The following is an 18,038-nucleotide window of genomic DNA, read 5'->3' as shown; positions in this document are numbered from 1 at the left end:
AAAGGTTGTGTGCGCAGCCCAGGCCATTATGGAATCGAATACTCTATCAATGAACTCCACTTACACATCTCGCTGCCACGAAATGGCAGGCAACATCACCAAGGACCTAACTCACGCCGGTAATAGAACATAGAACATAGAAGAATACAGCGCAGTACAGGCCCTTTGGCCCTCGATGTTGCGCCGATCCAAGCCCACCTGACCTATACTAACCCACTATCCTCCATATACCTATCCACTGCCCGCTTAAATGCCCATAAAGAGGGAGAGTCCACCACTGCTACTGGCAGGGCATTCCATGAACTTACGACTCGCTGAGTGAAGAACCTACCCCTAACTTCAGTCCTATATCTACCCCCGCTTAATTTAAAGCTATGCCCCCTTGTAATACCCGACTCCATACGCGGGAAAAGGTTCACACTGTCAACCCTATCTAACCCCCTAATAAACTTGTACACCTCAATCAAGTCACCCCTAAACCTTCTTTTATCTAATGAAAACAGCCCCAAGTGTCTCAGTCTTTCCTCATACGATCTTCCTTCCATACCAGGCAACATCCTGGTAAACCTCCTCTGCACCCGTTCCAGTGCCTCCACATCCTTCCTATAGTATGGCGACCAAAACTGCACACAATATTCCAGATGCGGCCGCACCAGAGTCTTATACAACTGCATCATGACCTCAGGACTCCGGAACTCAATTCCTCTACCAATAAAAGCCAGTACACCAAATGCCTTCCTCACCGCACTATTTACCTGGGTGGCAACTTTCAGAGATCTGTGTACATGGACACCAAGATCCCTCTGCTCATCCACACTGCCAAGTATCCGACCATTAGCCCAGTACCCCATCTTTTTGTTATTCTTCCCAAAGTGAATCACCTCACACTTAGCTACATTGAATTCCATTTGCCACCTTTCTGCCCAGCTCTGCAGCTTCTCTATATCCTGCTGTAACCTGCCACATCCTTCCTCACTGTCAACAACTCCTCCAACTTTCGTATCATCCGCAAACTTGCTCACCCAACCTTCTAACCCCTCTTCCAGGTCATTTATAAAAATGACAAACAGCAATGGTCCCAAAACAGATCCTTGCGGAACACCGATAGTGACGGCTCTCCATGAAGAAACTTTGCCATCAACTACTACCCTCTGTCTTCTTCCAGCCAGCCAACTCCTAATCCAAACCTCCAACTCAACCTCAATGCCATATCTCCGTATTTTCTGCATTGGCCGACCATGGGGAACCTTATCAAACGCCTTACTAAAATCCATATCTACCACATCTACCGCTTTCCCCTCATCAACCTCCTTCGTCACCTTTTCAAAGAATTCAATAAGGTTTGTGAGGCACGACCTGCCCTTCACAAAAACATGCTGACTATCCTTGATCACATTATTCCTATCCAGATGTGCATAAATCCTATCCCTTACAATTCTCTCTAAGACTTTGCCCACAACAGAAGTGAGACTCACCGGCCTATAGTTACTAAGGTTATCCCTACTCCCCTTTTTGAACAAGGGAACCACATTTGCTATCCTCCAGTCTTCTGGCACTACTCCTGTCGACAAAGAGGACATAGAAATCAAGGCCAATGGCTCTGCAATCTCCTCCCTTGCTTCACAGAGAATCCTAGGATAAATGCCATCAGGCCCAGGGGACTTATCTATTTTCACCTTTTCCAGGATTTCCAACACCTCTTCTCTGCATACCTCAAAGCCATCCATTCTACTTATTTGTGACTCAGTATTCACATCGACGACAATGCCCTGTTCCTGAGTAAATACTGAAGAAAAGTATTCATTCAGTGTCTCCCCAATCTCTTCCGCCTCCACACGCAACTTCCCACTACTATCCTTGACAGGACCTATTCCTACCCTAGTCATTCTTTTATTCCTAACATACCTATAGAAAGCCTTAGGGTTTTCCCTAATCCTACCGACTAAGGACCTTTCATGTCCCCTCCTTGCTGCTCTTAGCTCTCTCTTCAGGTCCTTCCTGGCTACCCTATAACTCTCAATCGTCTCAATTGAACCTTCACGTCTCATCTTGAGATAGGCCGCCCTCTTCCATTTAACAAGGGATTCCAATTCCTTATTAAACCACGGCTCCCTCGCACGACCCTATCCTCCCTGCCTGACAGGTACATAATTATCAAGGACACTCAATAGTTGCTCCTTGAACAAGCTCCACATATCATTTACACTCTTGCCTTGGAGTCTACTTTTCCAAGCCACACATCCTAAGTCATGCCTCACCGCATCATAATTTCCCTGACCCCAGCTATAACTCTTGCCCTGTAATACACACTTATCCCTCTCCATCACGAGAGTAAAAATCACCGAATTATGGTCACTATCCCCAAAGTGCTCACCTACCTCTAATTCTAACACCTGGCCTGGTTCGTTACCCAGAACCAAAACCAGTATGGCCTCACCTCTTGTTGGCCTGTCTACATATTGTGTCAGGAAACTCTCCTACACACATTGAACAAACACTGACCCATCTAACGAACTTGAGCTATAGCTTTCCCAATCAATATCAGGGAAGTTAAAGTCCCCCATAATAACCACCCTATTACTGTCACTCATCTCCTGAATCACCTTCCCTATCCTTTCTTCGATGATTCTAGGACTATTAGGAGGCCTGTAAAAGACTCCTAACAGGGTGACCTCACCTTTCCTATTCCTAACCTCAGCCCAAACTACCTCAGATGGCAAGTCCTCATCCATCGTCCTTTCCACCACTGTAATACTATCTTTGACAAGCAATGCCACACCTCCCCCACTTTTACCCCCACCTCTGACCCTACTAAAACATTTAAATCCTGGAACCTGCAACAGCCAATCCTGTCCCTGTTTTAGCCATGTCTCCGTAATAGCCACAACATCGAAGTCCCAGGTACCAACCCACGCTGCAAGTTCACCTACCTTATTTCGTATACTTCTTGCATTGAAGTATACACACTTCAAGCCACTTTCCTGTTTACAGGCACCCTCCTTTGAAATTGATGCCATGTTCCTAACCTCCCTACACTCCAGGCCCTGCACCCTGAAGCTACAATCTGGGTTCCCATGCCCCTGCAGAGTTAGTTTAAACCCCCCCCCCCCAAGAGCACTAGCAAACCTCCCCCCAAGGATACTGGTGCCCCTCAGGTTCAGGTGTAGACCATCCTGTTTATAGAGGTCCCACCGTCCCCAGAAAGAACCCCAGTTATCCAAAAACCGGAATCCCTCCCTCATGCACCATCCCTGTAGCCACGCATTTAAGTGTTGTCTTTCCCTATTCCTCGAATCTCTATCACGTGGCACGGGTAACAAACCAGAGACAACAACTCTGTTCGTTCTAACTCTGAGCTTCCAACCTAGCTCCCTGAAAACCTGTCTAACATCCTCGGCACTCCTCCTACCTATGTCGTTGGTGCCAATATGGACCACGACTTCGGCTGCTCCCCCTCCCCCTCCAGGACCCGGAAAACACGATCAGAGACATCACGTACCCTTGCACCTGGGAGGCAACATACCAAACGTGAGTCTCCCTCGTTCCCACAAAACCGCCTATCTGTGCCCCGAACTATCGAGTCCCCAATTACTACTGCTCTGCTCTTCTTCACCCTTCCCTTCTGAGTAACGGGGACAGGCTCCGTGCCAGAGACCTGAGCCCCGTTACTTACCCCTGGTAAGTCATCCCCCCCACAAGTATCCAAAACGGTATACTTGTTCTTGAGGGGAACGGCCGCAGGGGGTCCCTGCACTGGCTGCTTCCTCCCAGTCCCCCTCACTGTCACCCATCTATCTGCCATCTTTGGAGTTACGACTTCCCTATAACTCTGATCTATGACCCCCTCTGCCTCCCGAATGATCCGAAGTTCATCCAACTCCAGCTCCAGTTCCCTAACACGGTCTTGGAGGAGCTGGAGATGGGTGCACTTCCAGCAAGTGTAATCGGCAGGGACGTCGATGGCATCCCTCACCTCATACATGTTGCAGGAGGAACATTGCACTGCCTTCACTGCCATCCCTCTAAAGCTAACTTTTATTTAAAAAAAAACTGGGTCTAAAGAATACAACAAGCAAAATTCAGCACTTACCTACTTACCACAACAGATGTTATTATTAGCTTAGAGGAGGAGGGCGGGTGGGAGGCACTACCCGGTTAGTGCCTCGGGTTCCTCTCCTTCGCGCTTTTAAAGGGGGAAAAAACCTACCCAGGTTAGCTTACACTAACTGCTTCCGGGTCTCGGCTGCCCCTCTGGTCGTCGTCACTTCCCCCTGGTGCTCCCGCTCTTTCTGTGAAGAGAGAGTGAAAGAGAAAAAAAAAACACCGCTGCCCGCTACCGGTAAGTACTTTTAAAACCAAACGGTCTTACCTTCGCTGCTGCTCGCACTGGAAATGACCGACAGCTTCGAAGGGTGAGTATAAATACTCACCGCTTTCCTTCCCGGCTGCCCCTCTGGTCGTCGTCACTTCCCCCTGGTGCTCCCGCTCTTTCTGTGAAGAGAGAGTGAAAGAGAAAAAAAAACACCGCTGCCCGCTACCGGGAAGTACTTTTAAAACCAAACGGTCTTACCTTCGCTGCTGCTCGCACTGGAAATGCCACTGGTAATGTACTCCTTACATGCATTCCGTCAGGTAGAAGACACTGAAGCTTGAACACATCCACCAGCAGGTGCAGGAACAGCTTTTCCCCAGCTGTTATTAGACGGTTATGAGACTCTCTTGTTCAAATCATACTGATCTTGCTGACTTTGAATTTGCCTTGTGCCCACTCTCTACAATGTATCATTTTCCAAGTATTTTTTGATCTCTTCATCCTCGCATACTTCATCCTCGTGCCTATATTGCTCATAAACAAAGGGTTTCACTGTTGTTCGCGACACGTGACAATACATAAATCAAATCAAATCCGAACCTAGGCACACCGATATTCACAGATTCTGTGTAATTCTGAGAAACTTGAACAAACATTTAGACTAAGAGCATTAGTGTGAGACTGTGTTCCATATGAATGTCGATGCAAACTCGATATCGTTTTTAGATCAATATGATTTAATGTGGTTATATTTCTGTCAACACTAGGGTCAATGTCCTTCTTCCTGGGCTTTCAGTGCAACTGGTGCCATAGAAGGACAGTGGGCAAAAAGGCATGGAAAACTGGTTTCTCTCAGTGAACAGAATCTGATTGATTGTAGAGACGGACCTCCTAAATGCTCTGGTTCAAACGCATTGATCGCCTTTGAACTAGTGATTCAACTTCAAGGCATCAACTCTGCTGTAACTTACACTTACATAGGAAAGGTAAATCCCCAAGACTTCTAGTAAGGTTGTGGTGGAGTCGGGATTCATTCTCATTTCGTTTTATTTTATTTCTTCTCTCCTGTCTGCGTTCGCTTGTAAGTTTTCTTGGGTTTTTAATTTAATTACCTCTTGGTGAAGAGCAGCGAAACCTGTGAGTGTGTCGAGCAGCATGGACTCACAACGGAGATAGCCGAGAGAGTTTGGGTTCCTGATGGCTCCTGTCCTGACGCTAATTCATGGCTGCTCAGGCGGTGATGAGTCTAGGTCCCTGGCAGTGTCCATATCCAGTACAGTTTCGTGCAGGCAGCAGATGAGCTCTGTTTTTGTTCATGACAATATCTGTATCTATCATAGATTCACAAAATTAGCTGTGCAGGTGAGTCTGGGATTTTGGCAGCATCTGCATCCAGCACAGATTCATGGAGGTAGGGTGCAAATGGGTCAGTTTTCTGTCAGTGTCTGTATCCAGCAGAGGTTCATGGAGGCAAAGCGGAGGTGAGTTTTGTTTCCTATCAGTATATGTATCCAGCTCTGATTCATGGAGGCAGAAAAGGTGAGTTTGGTTTCCTGTCATTACTGCATCCATCATAGATTAATCGAGGCAGAGTGAAGACTGGTTTGGGTTCTGTCAGTATCGCTATCCAGCGTAGATTCATGGAGAGAGGGGAAAGGTTTTTTCGGGTTCCTGTCATGATCTGTATCAAGCACAGATTCATGGAGATTGGGAGAAGATGAGTTTGGGTTCCTGTCAGTGCACGTCGCCATCACAGATTCATGGAGACAGCAATGGAGCTTAGGCCCAGTACAAGATCCGACATCAACTGCAGTGACTGCATCAGTAAGCGATATCTAAAGCAGCCTCGTGGTAACAACAGAATCGAGTTTGGACCAATGTCATGCCCAGCAGCATCAGTGGCATCTACTTTGCTGAGGTCCATCAAGACCTCTTTGTGACCAAGGCATTAGCGGAGTCAAGATGCTGCCAAAGATTGGGCGACATTCATTCCGACGGTGAGAGAGAACGGGACACATGCCTAACCAGCATGTCCATGATGGAGCACTTAGCAAGGACTATATAATCTTTCAGCACTCCCAGTCATCTCAATCTTATCTTGGAATGCTCTCCTACATCTTGACACAACACCTCGTACCCTCAGACAATCGGTCTGAGGAGTTAAGAGTACTTCCATTTCTGTGAATTAATGTTCACTATTCCCAGAGTTCAAAGATGTGGTGGTTAGGGGATTGTCTATGTTAAGCTAACCATAGTGCGCAGGGAATTATAGGTTAGGTGTGCAAGCCATGGGAGACGCAGAATTACAGGGATAAGGTAGGGCCGAATGGGCAGTTTCTACACTCTGGGGATTCTCTGATACTGTGAGTTAGCATGTGGATGTGACGTTCAGCTGAATCAACGGAACATTGAGCATGTTCTGTCCTTCAGACGGGTACGTGCACCATCCACTATAACAGTTAACATACAAACACAGCGAAGGACAGATCTGAAGAGTCAGGAATAAAGGTAATTATTTTAGTCTGTCTGCTTCTCCCATATGCCCCATCGGGCTGGTCAGTCACTCTAATATAAGCTGCAATTTTACATGAAAAGGAACAATTTACGTTTGGAGTGTGAGCTATAAGAAGTTATAAACGTTTGATGAGAAATCTTCGAATTATGTGCTCATGTCGTTGGTAGGTCTGTGTGTAAATATGGTCCTCTGTTAAGAGGGGTGTATACTCTTTAGGAATGTCATTTACCGTGCAACTTGCTGGGTTGACATTTGGCATATTGTGTGTAATTGAGAAACTTGGCTTGAATCTTTCCTCAGGAGACTTTTTTGCGTAAGTTGCTTTACAGTTGATGTTGTTCCTCCAGAAGCTGTTGTTGTCTTTCTACACGTCACAATTGCCCCGAGTATTGAATTTGATTGGGATCAGCCTCTTGCTTGCAAATCCCAGCTCTTTGTCTCAGTGCCACACAGTTTCAGCTTGTTCTTCAGTTCATTCTTCAAATCCTTACCCCAGCTCTTCCACACTCTCATGTCTGGACTTATTGTAGATTACTTGTGCGTTATTATCCAGGACAGCTGTTGCTTTTGTTTTGGGTTTGTGTCAACATTGTTTACTTCTTCCTGTGGTAATCTAAGGCCACGCAGACTTTAAGTTCATTGTCTGCCCATCCACTCTGCTCTCCAAAATCCAGCGTTTCATTGGCCAAATAAACAACTGAATGAAAAAAATACTCTCTTCATGTGACAGGCGTACATGATCTGGTGACTGGGCATTACTCTAAACTAAACCTATTCTCTGGCTATGTTTTATGGAGCTGATGGCCTCTCACTCACTGGCTGGCGAGTCAACATTAACAGAGTCTCCTCTTTTCATGAAGCCCCAATGTACGTATTGTCACTCGGGCACTGAGCTGGACAAGAGAAGGGCTTTGCACAAATGACAGCCCCAAGGAATGGTCATTACCAGCCAGATGCCAGTGGCCCTGCACAACAGGAAGGCAGTAACATTCAGTACAACAACAACCTGAGGGCTGGTATTGATCTTGGGTAACAGACCAACAGTCAGTGATTAAGTGAGAGGAGGGGAGGTGACGATCACAACACAGCTTTGTGTAGGGGTGTGTTTGGCTGGGGTGGGGTGTGGTGCAGTAAGGACACATATCAGCAGGTGTACCCTTCCTCAACTGGTACTTGATATTTCCCGACCCCTAAATCTACAAACAATGCTGAACACATTTGCATATCGTTGTCCTCTCATGTTGAGCACCTCACTCACCCCTGAATGAATTATATTGGCATTGGGATCAGAACTGCTCAGTATTATAAATTGCCAATTTGGCAGCCTCAGTTTGGAATCCAGCACGAATACTCGGCTTGTGATTCATTAAACCTTTAGTCCCTAATTTACACTCCACAGTTGGGGAAACGACATGATCTCAAGTGTTAAAGTGAGAATGACACCCCTTTCCATCAAGGCATGACGTGACGTCAAGGTGCCCAAGAAAATCTGGAGTGAATGACAATTGGAAGAAAAGGTTCCTTTAGTTGTAATTATATCGAACACACTGGAAGGTGTTTGCAGTTATTTGATATCTTTCTGCTCAGGACATGTCGATTGGAGTTCCTCAGTGTAGCCTTCTTGGTACAGCCATCTTCAGCTGCTTCGTCACTGGCCTTCTATCCAAAAGGTACGCAGAGGGAATATCTACACGATTGTCAGCACCATTTGAATTCATCACATTTTGATGAAATATGTGTCCAATGTGGCAAAGTGTGGACAATATCTCCACTTGCGAAGATAAATGACAAATAACATTCTCACCAGACAAGTGCCAGACAATGACATAATCCAACATGGGAGAGAATTTAACCATTACTGAATCGCACACTATCAACATCTCTGAAGCCTTTCCATCAACTAAACAAAAGCCAAGGATATGGTGAAATACTTCCACTTCCCTGGATGACTGCAGCTCCGACAACAAAGAAAGAAACAGTTATTTTATTGGTTGTCTGCTATAGACATTGGACAGATTGGGCAGTAGATCTTGGAAACGAGCAGATATAACAGAATTGCTGATAAGGGTGATTTGAAATTCCCCAATATTAATTGGAACATCCGTGGTGCAGATTATCTGGATGGAGATGATTTTGTTAGGTGTTTCCAGGAAGTATTCCTGACGCAATAAGTAGATATGCCGACTGGGGGAGGCCATATTGGATTTGGTGCGAGGCAATTCGCCAGGCCAGGTGTCAGATATCTCGGTGGCGAGCATTTTGGTGACAGAGAGCATAAATGCCTCAAATTTGCGGTCACCATGGGGAGGAATAGGAACTGACTGGATGAGGGGGAATTTTTTCTGGGGACGGGATGTTTTACTGCTCTTAGACAGGACCTGTGGAGTGTAAATTAAGAATAATTGCTTTACGGAAATGCACAACAGAAATGTGGAGCATCTTTTTGCTGTGTTGAATAACTTTGTCCCAATGAGACCGGTGTGGAATTGTAAAGGAAAGGAGCCCTGGATGACAAGAGCAGAAGAGCGGGATCTGGCGCAAATTTTGAAGATTCCAGGGTCGAAAGGAAAGAACTCAAAAATGGATTGAGGAAAGCTGGTTGGGGGCATGAAAAAGCATTGGCGATAGGATTTGGAAAAATCCAAATGTTTTGCTCGCGTACATTAGGAATAAGAGAATGATCTGAGAGAGCGTAAGCTGGATCCAAGCCAGTGGATAAACTTAAGCACTGAGCGTGGCGAGATAGAGAAGGAGCAAAATGAGTTTTTTGCTATTGTATTCATGAGAGAGAGGGATCTTGATGTTAGAGAGAATACTGGGGAAGAGCTTAATAGGCTTGAGCAGATTCATATTAAGAATGTGGATATGGTGTAAATTCTGGAAAGCATGAGTATGATTCAATCTCGAGGGCCGGATCAGATATATTCACATTTCCTACGAGAAGTGAGGAATGAGATTGCTGCACCTCTGGCAATGATCTTTGAATCCAACCTCTCCATGGTAGTTCTTCATATTTGGAGGGAGGCATATATTGTACTTCTCTTCAGGGAAGTAAATAGGGAAAAAACCTGGAAATTATTGTCTAGCTAGGTTTACGTCTGTGGTCAGCAAGGTACTGAAAAATGTTCGCAGATATAGGACTTTGGATTGTTTGGATAAAGATTTTTGATTAAGGATTGTTGTTTTTTTTATAATTGGGTTGGATAAAGAAGTGGAAAGTAACCAGAGACGTTTACCCAGGAAAACGGCTGTCAGGAGAGGTCATTTGTTTATGGTCACTGGAGAAAGTAAAGGGAAGATATCAAAGGTTGGTTATTTCTGCAAAGAGATTTTGATGCGTGGACTGCACTGCTAGCTTTGGTCGTAAAGTTAGAGACATTAAGAAGATTTAGGCGGCTGCCGGTCAAGCACATGCACGGCAGCAATTTTAGAGGTGTGTATTTAGGTTGATCTTAGATTAAGATAAATGTTTGGCACAACATTGGGGTCCGAAGGGCCTGCACTGTGCTGCACTGTTCAATGTTCTATGTTTGACACTGAGTAGATTTGACACCATCCAGGACATTCACTGCATTTGTCTGGCATCAAATCCACAAATATTAATTCCCTCCAATATCATCACAAAGGGATAGCAGTCTATACAATCCACGAGCTACAGCTGTGAAGTTGACCGATGGACTGTAGACAGAACCTTTCAAACCGAAGGCCACTTCTGCTAAGGACCGTAGTAGGTACAGTTAACACCACTCCCTGCAACATCCCCTCAAATCACTCACCATTCCTGCTCAGAAATTTATTGTCATTCCATAACCGACTTTGGGTCAAAAGCCTTGAACTCCCTCTCGACAGAACAGTACCGATCAAAATTTCTGCAAATGTTCTGGAAGGCAGCTCATCACACCTTCTCCAAGCCAAGTTTGAATGAACGCTGACACAGTCTGCCACAACTACATTTTAATCCATTTTGGAATTAAATCTCGGTGTTTGTGGCACTTCCTCCTGCTACACACACCCACTCATTTCGATATCACTCCCAGTATCAATCTCACTCCAGAGTTAGCGTCATGTTCTGCCCTGTGTCCTGAAACTGAAGTAACTGCAACATTGGTGAGAAGTAATTGAAAATTATTGACCATCAGAGAGTAGCAAAGTCACCACATTTATAATTTTCCAATTTTCGTTTAAACACGGGTATCGAGGCCATACTTTAGACAATCAATATACTCCATCACTTCCAACATGCAAGAATTTACAGAAAGGCCGAGGGGTGCAGGTGTATAATTCCTTGGAAGTGGAGCCGAGGACAGATAGGATGGTGAAGGAGGCATTTGGCACAGTTACCTTTATTGTTCAAAACATTGGTACAGGTATTGGGACGTCATATTGCAGCTGTACAGGACATTGGTGAGGACACTTTTGTAAAACTGTACACACGTTTGGTTGCTCTGTTAAAGGGACAATGTTGTTAACTTTCACAGGATGCAGAAAATATTGGCAAGGATGTTGCTGGGATTGGGTTTCAGTTATCGGGAGAGACTGAATAGTCTGGGGCTTTTCTCCAAGCGGAGGAACAGATGCTGAGGGGTGACATTATCAAGGTTTATAAAATCATGAAATACATGAAGCGGGTGAATAGCAAAATGTTTTAGCCATGGGATCAGAGTCCAAACCTAGAAAGCAGAGCCTGAAGATGAATGGGGAAATATTTGAATAGGTAATGAGACTAATACTAATTAGTTGTAATCCAATGACTCTAATGGTGTAATTATTGACGGTTTGGGAAACGTTTATCTGCATGTGAAGAATTTAATTCACTACTGTATGATCACAAGTTTCAGATGAATCGACTGAAAACTGTGAAGAGGCTCAACTCTTTCTAATGTAGTTTCGGTATGAGCTAACTAGATGGTGAGCTTGATTGGGATATTGAGTTGTCAAGACAAAGTACTTTTTTTTATTTTCTCACATTTCAAGTCATTTGTAATACCATTGCTTGGTCTCACTGTAGAATGTTTCGAATACATTGAGCAATAAATATTACGTTTGACTCAAGAAAACCCTAAAAATGATCTGAGTTGTAACTGTCTCACACCGAGGATCACGTATGTATGGAATGACCTGCCTGAAGAAGTAGTGGAGGCTGGTACAATTACAAAATTATAAAGGTACGGCGATGGGTATATGGATTGGAAATGTTCAGGGCCAAGTGGTCGAAAATGGGACGACAATACGTCAGGATATGTGACCGGCGTGGACGAGTTGGAACAGACGGTTTGTTTCGTGCGAAGTCGCGCAAAATGTGCCTTTTTCTAAACAAATAGTGAACAAATATCGCACAGGTTTGGGAAAATAAATTGGCAGCCAAAGTCGGAATGCAGTAAAGTGTCAAGCAAAGAAAAAATAGTTTGTTATGATCTTAATGAGTATTCATTTTGAACATTTTATTTAAATTATAGCATGGACGCTACTGCAAATTTCAGCCAGATAAAATTCCTGCTAAAATCACTGACCGCAAATGGGTTTGGGGAGGCGAGGCAGCATTGGAACAAGCAGTGAGAGAGATAGGACCGATGTCTGTTGTGATTAATGCAAGTCTGAAATCCTTTCAACATTATAAAGGAGGTAAGTCGCAGAGCACTGGATGATGTCTTTGAATCAGATTATCGACTGTTCAAGAAAAGGTATTAGAAATCATACATCTACAGACACATTTACTGTCACTATTTTGGTATTAATATTAATGCAAGGTTCACCATGGACCATGAACCTTAGCCTTGTTCCTGCCTACACTCCCCCCCTGTTACATGCCGTCCAGTTCTGTCAGATATCATCGAGTTAAAGCTCGACCATGCTACAAGTTGAGCTCATGAATGGTAATGAGAAATGGACCTGCTTCCATTCAGAGTAATGCAAATAGCTCAAAACGTTGTGCTATAGCTAAGAGAACTGATAGTGAGGTGTAACTGTCCTGATGTGTTGCTGACTGTCTGCACAAGTCAGCGTTTTATTAATTGTAATCTGAAGACGCTACACTCACTGTATCTGGATTAAGAGGAAGGGCGAGACCTTCGACTTGAAATCTCTTCGCGTCCTGCTGAGAGTCCTTCACTCTCTGCTCCACCTCCTCTCTCAGCAGCTGTTTCTATTCTGTTCTTGATGTCCTCTCGTGTGGCAACGCGAGATGACTTGCAAAGACGGTGGTCTGAACAGGGAGGTGGACGCCTGCATAGCTTCCTTTTGATTATGACACAGGTCGTCTCCATGTGCAGGACTATTCCCTATTGACTTCATCAACATTTCAAATCACAAAGCACTTCTACTGTACAACCCACAATTGGAGACAAACTGGAAAATACTGATTGCAGAGTGGAGCTCCTTCATTACTCCGGGTGTAGGATTTTGTCAGTTAACAGAATGTGTTAACACACATGGCAGCAAACCGATGTTTCACACGGTCAGATACCATGGTCAGTGTGTTCTGCAAATGTCTGGTAAATTATTTCGACATCGAAAGTAATCTCAGCAAGATACTATATCAATTATCGATATAAAAACAACAGCAAAAATTATAAAAAATGGAAGATTGTAATCAAGGTCGGACCTTCAATTGAAAAACTGAGAGTCTGTGATTGGGTGGAACAAGGAAATTAAATAAGAAAAGGGATGGTGGTCCAGTGCCAGCAGGAATGGAATGGAGACAATTAATGAAAGTAAAGAAATGTATGCAGTAAGTTTCAGGGCCTGAGGGAGTGTTATTTTAAAAAAAAGACCTCGGGGCCCGCGTGCATAGTTCCATGATTTTGGAGTCACACGGAGACAGGGTAGTGAAAGCAGCATTCGTCAGTGCATTGCGTATATGCTTTGGGATGTCATGTTCCAGCTGCACAGGACATTGGCATTTCCAGCATAAGTCTAATCTGGACTCTGACCTCCAGCATCTGCAGTCCTCACTTTTGCCCGAGGCTGAGAAGGCTGCAGCCTTGTTCGCTGGTAAGACAGAGACTGAAGGGTGAGCTTGTGGAGGTTCATAAACAATAATGGGTATGGGACGAATAAAGAGAAGGAGAGTCCAAAACGAGAGACCATATGTTTAAGGTGAGAAAGGAAAGATTTAAAAGTTATCTGAGGAGCAATGTTTGCACACAGAGCATGGTACGTGTCTGGAATGAAATACCAGAGGAAGTGGTGGAGAGTGATACAAATACAAGATTAGAAAACGCATCTGGATGGGTACATGAACAGGAATGGTTTACATGGATATTGGCCAAGTGCTGGAAAATAGGACTAGATTGGTTGAGGTTATGTGCTCAGCATGGACGATTTCGATCGAAGGATCGAAGCATTTCTACGCTATAAAACTCTATGACTCTGAAGGATGTGCCGAGAGGAAGTGAGAATGGCAGAGGCGATGTCATTGGGAAACATTGATTAAAGTCAACAGATGTAATGGTGCGGAGTGAGGACGATCAATTTGAAGACAGTTAGTAAAAACAGACATGTCAGTGTTCATTAATCAAAGCTAAATTAACACGAATTGAATATTTCACAGATAAACCATTTAATATGTGTCTCCTTACAGGAGTTTACTATGATGAAAATTGCAATGGATATGTAACCGATGAAGTGCTGGTGGTTGGTTTTGGAATTGAGGATGGAATGAACTATTGGCTGGTTAAAAACAGGTCCGTACTGTATGAAATAATAAACACCTGATCATAGATGGAGAAGGGACAGTGACATGGAATGAATTTCCTGTCTCTGTGCTGCAAACTCTGTATCTGTTCAGCGAGCACGTAACACTGTGTTTATCTGGAAGTGAATGCTTAATGGTTGCGCTGTCTGAGATGATATCGAAAAACACGTCTGAGGCAGGTATCCCATCACCAAGTAACGCTGCACTTACAAGTGTACGGTTCTTGACTGAAGGATTGCTTCATACAGAGGCAGGCATCAGAGTGTCATTATCCCTGAATCACAACCATTTTTTAAACTTACCAGTACAAATTACAAACATACGGTTAAAATTAACAGCTATACACAACAAAAGACAATTTACTGGGGAAATGGGCGGAAAAGTCAGATCCCAAACCCAACTGTACAACTTGTTCACAGGGAAACAATGACAAAGCTCGAATCACTCGTCACTAGAGCACTGATGGGATCAGATTAACAGCCCCAATTTTGGAACGTAGAACATAGAACTTTACAGCCCAGTACATGCCTTTTAACACTCGATGTTGTGCCGACCTGTGGAACCAATCTGAAGCCCATGTAACAAACACTATTCCATTCTCGTCCATATGCCTGACCAATAACCATTTAAATACTCTGAAATGTGGCAATACCTCTACTGTTGCAGGCAGAGTTCCAAGCCCCTATAACAATCTGAGGAAAGAAACGACCACTGACATTTGTCCAATATCTATCACTGTTGATTTTAAAGCCCTGCTGCCAGCCATCGACATTCAAGGATAAAAGCCACTCACTATCTAACCTATCAAATATTTTAATTAATTTTTGTGTCTCAATTAATTCACCTCTCAAACTTTTTCCCAACGAAAACAGCCTTAACCCCCTCAGCTTTTCCTTTTAATATCTCCCTCCACACCTGGCGATTTCCCAGTAAATCTCATCTGAACCCGTTCCAAAGCATGCACATTCTTCCTGTAATATGGTGTCCAGAACTGTGCACATTACCCAGAGTGTGGTTGCAACAGAGTTTAGTCCGGCTTGAAGCATGATCTCCTATTTCCGAAACTGAATCCCCCTGTCACTCAAAGCTAACACACCATATGCCATCTCAATAACCCTATCAACCTGGGAGGCAACATTCAAACATCGATGTACCTCGACACCGAAATCTCTGTGCTCATCTACACAAGCACGAATCTGACTATTCGCCCATTACATTGGATTCCTTCCAAACCGAATCACCTCACACTTTTCCGCGTTAAACTGCATTCGCCACCTTTCGTCATAGCTCTTCAGCTTATCTACTTATCTTTGCAATCCATACATCCTTAGTAACTGTCCACAACTCTAACGAACTTAATGTCATCCGCATATTAATCCACCATCCTTCTGTGCTCTCATTCAGTTCAGTTATATAAAAATCGACTGAAAAAAAGTGGATCCAAAACTGATACTTGTAGGACTTCATTAGTAACTGAACTCGAGAATGAATATTTTTCATCAACTACTACCTTCTGTCTCCTTTCAGTGATTTATTCCATGAGGCGTCGCTGGCTGTCGTTATTACAATCGCGGCAGTCAGGCTTGGAAGAAGCAATCACATCTTCAGGGCGAGATTGGATACAAAATGTTTGATTAAATAAGTCCTATGGTTCGGGTGAATATACACACACAGAGACACACACACACAGACACAGACACACAACACTGACACATACACACATTTCTACACGATTTCCCAGAGGAAAAAGTATGTGGGTGGCTTATAAAAACATAGACATTGTTGTTTAATAAGGTAGATAGTATTACAGTGTAATGGGTGCTGGAATTGTTTGGTAAAGCTGGAAATGTGAGTTGGGCAGGGTAACCGGATATGGAACAAATTTTAAGGCCGAGGTGTCGTTGCAGTTCAGGAGACACTGGGTAACCTGTGCCCAAATCAACTCATGCTCTGCACAGACTATATCCTGTGGCAGGCAATCTCAGAACGATGATGGTAAAAAAAACTCTGAGAAAATCTCCTCCTCCATACGGCAAGAAGGAAATCTCCAGGAGGCCATCTATAAAGCTCTCACTCGTCCCTATTCACTTTCCCCTTCATATCTACTCCAGTTGCAGACCTATCCCTGATAAGGATCTCACCTCATGCCATTTTAAATTGTGTAGTGAGTCCATACGTACTGTACAGATCAGCAATTGATGTAAAAGAAAACAATTGACTCTTTCCAGCCTGATGCAACTTATTCTTTACAACTCATTATCTAGCTCAGTAATTCCAGAATTCAGTCCCTAAAATAATTCCAATTGTATACCAGAGTTAAAACAGATGCTTCTCCAAACATGTCTCGTTTATTAGCGTTTTGATTCCAACACCAATGGATTTTCTTATTTTCCAGCTGGGGAACAGACTGGGGTGAAGACGGGTACATCAAAATTGCTGAGGATAGAGGGAATCACTGTGGAATTGCCAGTTTTGTGCGGTACCCTGTCGTGTAATGAGCCAACTGATAAGGCAGAGCTTCATCAATCCCAGCTGAATAATAAACCGGACTATTTCTGTTAATGCTGACTCATTCAAAGACATTGTTTTAATTGTCTGCTGCAAATTTAAAAAGTGAAAGAATAACGATTTTTGCACATTTCTATCGCTTCATATAAAACCAATGGCATTGTCTGATTGATACATATAGCCACTGTAAATGATATAATGAATACATTCTCCACCTTGTAGAAGACAATAATCTGCATGTACTGCTGATGTCTAACAATATAATAAAGGCTGCCAGCAATCATTTTCAGAGCTCGCTGGTTCCAAATGAACGTATTTGTCTTTGTGCCTAACGAATTGTCTTGTCTGCTATGAAATATATTGTCAAACCACGTTGTAGACAAATGCACAGAAAATTTGAAGAGTCTATGTTTTTTGACACTAGCACAGCTGCTGAATAAATACAATGCGGTTGTTGAGGACAATAAGGCTTAATTGAACAGAGTCTAAGCAGAAACCCTCCTGGAAACAGGTTAAGCTGGCCAGACTGGAGACTGGGAGTGTCCCGATGAAATTCAGTTCAGACAAATGCGAATATGTAATTTCATCTATTGATTGGCACTGAACAGAAAAACTGGTAAACGGAGTATTTTAAGTATGGCAAAGCAATACTGGTGGAGAACCGTCAATGACAAAAAGAGGTCATACACAGATCTGTGAAATAGACGAATACTGGTTTATTTCTGACGATATCATGGGCAAGAGAAATTGCTAGGAATGGTACAGCATGGACATACTGCACAGATAATTCCAGGATTCTCTATCCCGTGTTGTAGATACAAATAATGTGCATAGTGTTACATCCGTGTTCCAGTCGTGCATTGTTAATTCCAAGAAAATATGAATTAAATTATATTGAATGGAGAAAAGAATGTAATTGTAACAGGGGTGTCCGTTCCTCGTCTCGTGCAGGTGCTCATCTCAAGTATCCTCGTTTCAATGCTTCTGCAGTTTGGTGTGCAATCTTCAGT

The 18,038-nt window shown here is 43.7% G+C and overlaps 2 protein-coding genes across 2 annotated transcripts in view; both read left to right on the top strand.

The window, feature by feature from the left end:
• The window catches only part of LOC148142437 (procathepsin L-like), a 44,089-nt gene extending 32,718 nt beyond the window's left edge, over positions 1-11,371 (top strand). The window contains exons 6-7 of the mRNA XM_087976578.1: positions 5,080-5,298; positions 11,306-11,371. Coding sequence (XP_087832704.1) covers positions 5,080-5,298; positions 11,306-11,371 — 285 coding nt within the window. The remainder of the gene's footprint in view (positions 1-5,079; positions 5,299-11,305) is intronic.
• A 637-nt stretch (positions 11,372-12,008) lies between these two features.
• Positions 12,009-17,031, top strand: LOC148142436 (testin-2-like). Its single transcript, XM_087976577.1, has 4 exons — positions 12,009-12,098; positions 12,284-12,449; positions 14,407-14,509; positions 16,916-17,031. The coding sequence occupies exons 1-4, from the start codon at positions 12,009-12,011 to the stop codon at positions 17,013-17,015; spliced, it is 459 nt and encodes a 152-aa protein (XP_087832703.1). The 3' UTR covers positions 17,016-17,031.
• Positions 17,032-18,038: the final 1,007 nt, after the last annotated feature.

The sequence above is a fragment of the Chiloscyllium plagiosum genome, unplaced genomic scaffold (genome assembly GCF_037043375.1).
Source record: "Chiloscyllium plagiosum isolate Xiang-an unplaced genomic scaffold, Cpla_swu_hap1 HiC_scaffold_29, whole genome shotgun sequence".
NCBI classification, from domain to species: Eukaryota; Metazoa; Chordata; class Chondrichthyes; order Orectolobiformes; family Hemiscylliidae; genus Chiloscyllium; species Chiloscyllium plagiosum.
The sequence above is the reverse complement of the archived record's forward strand: the minus strand, read 5'-3'. Positions and strand labels throughout refer to the sequence as shown.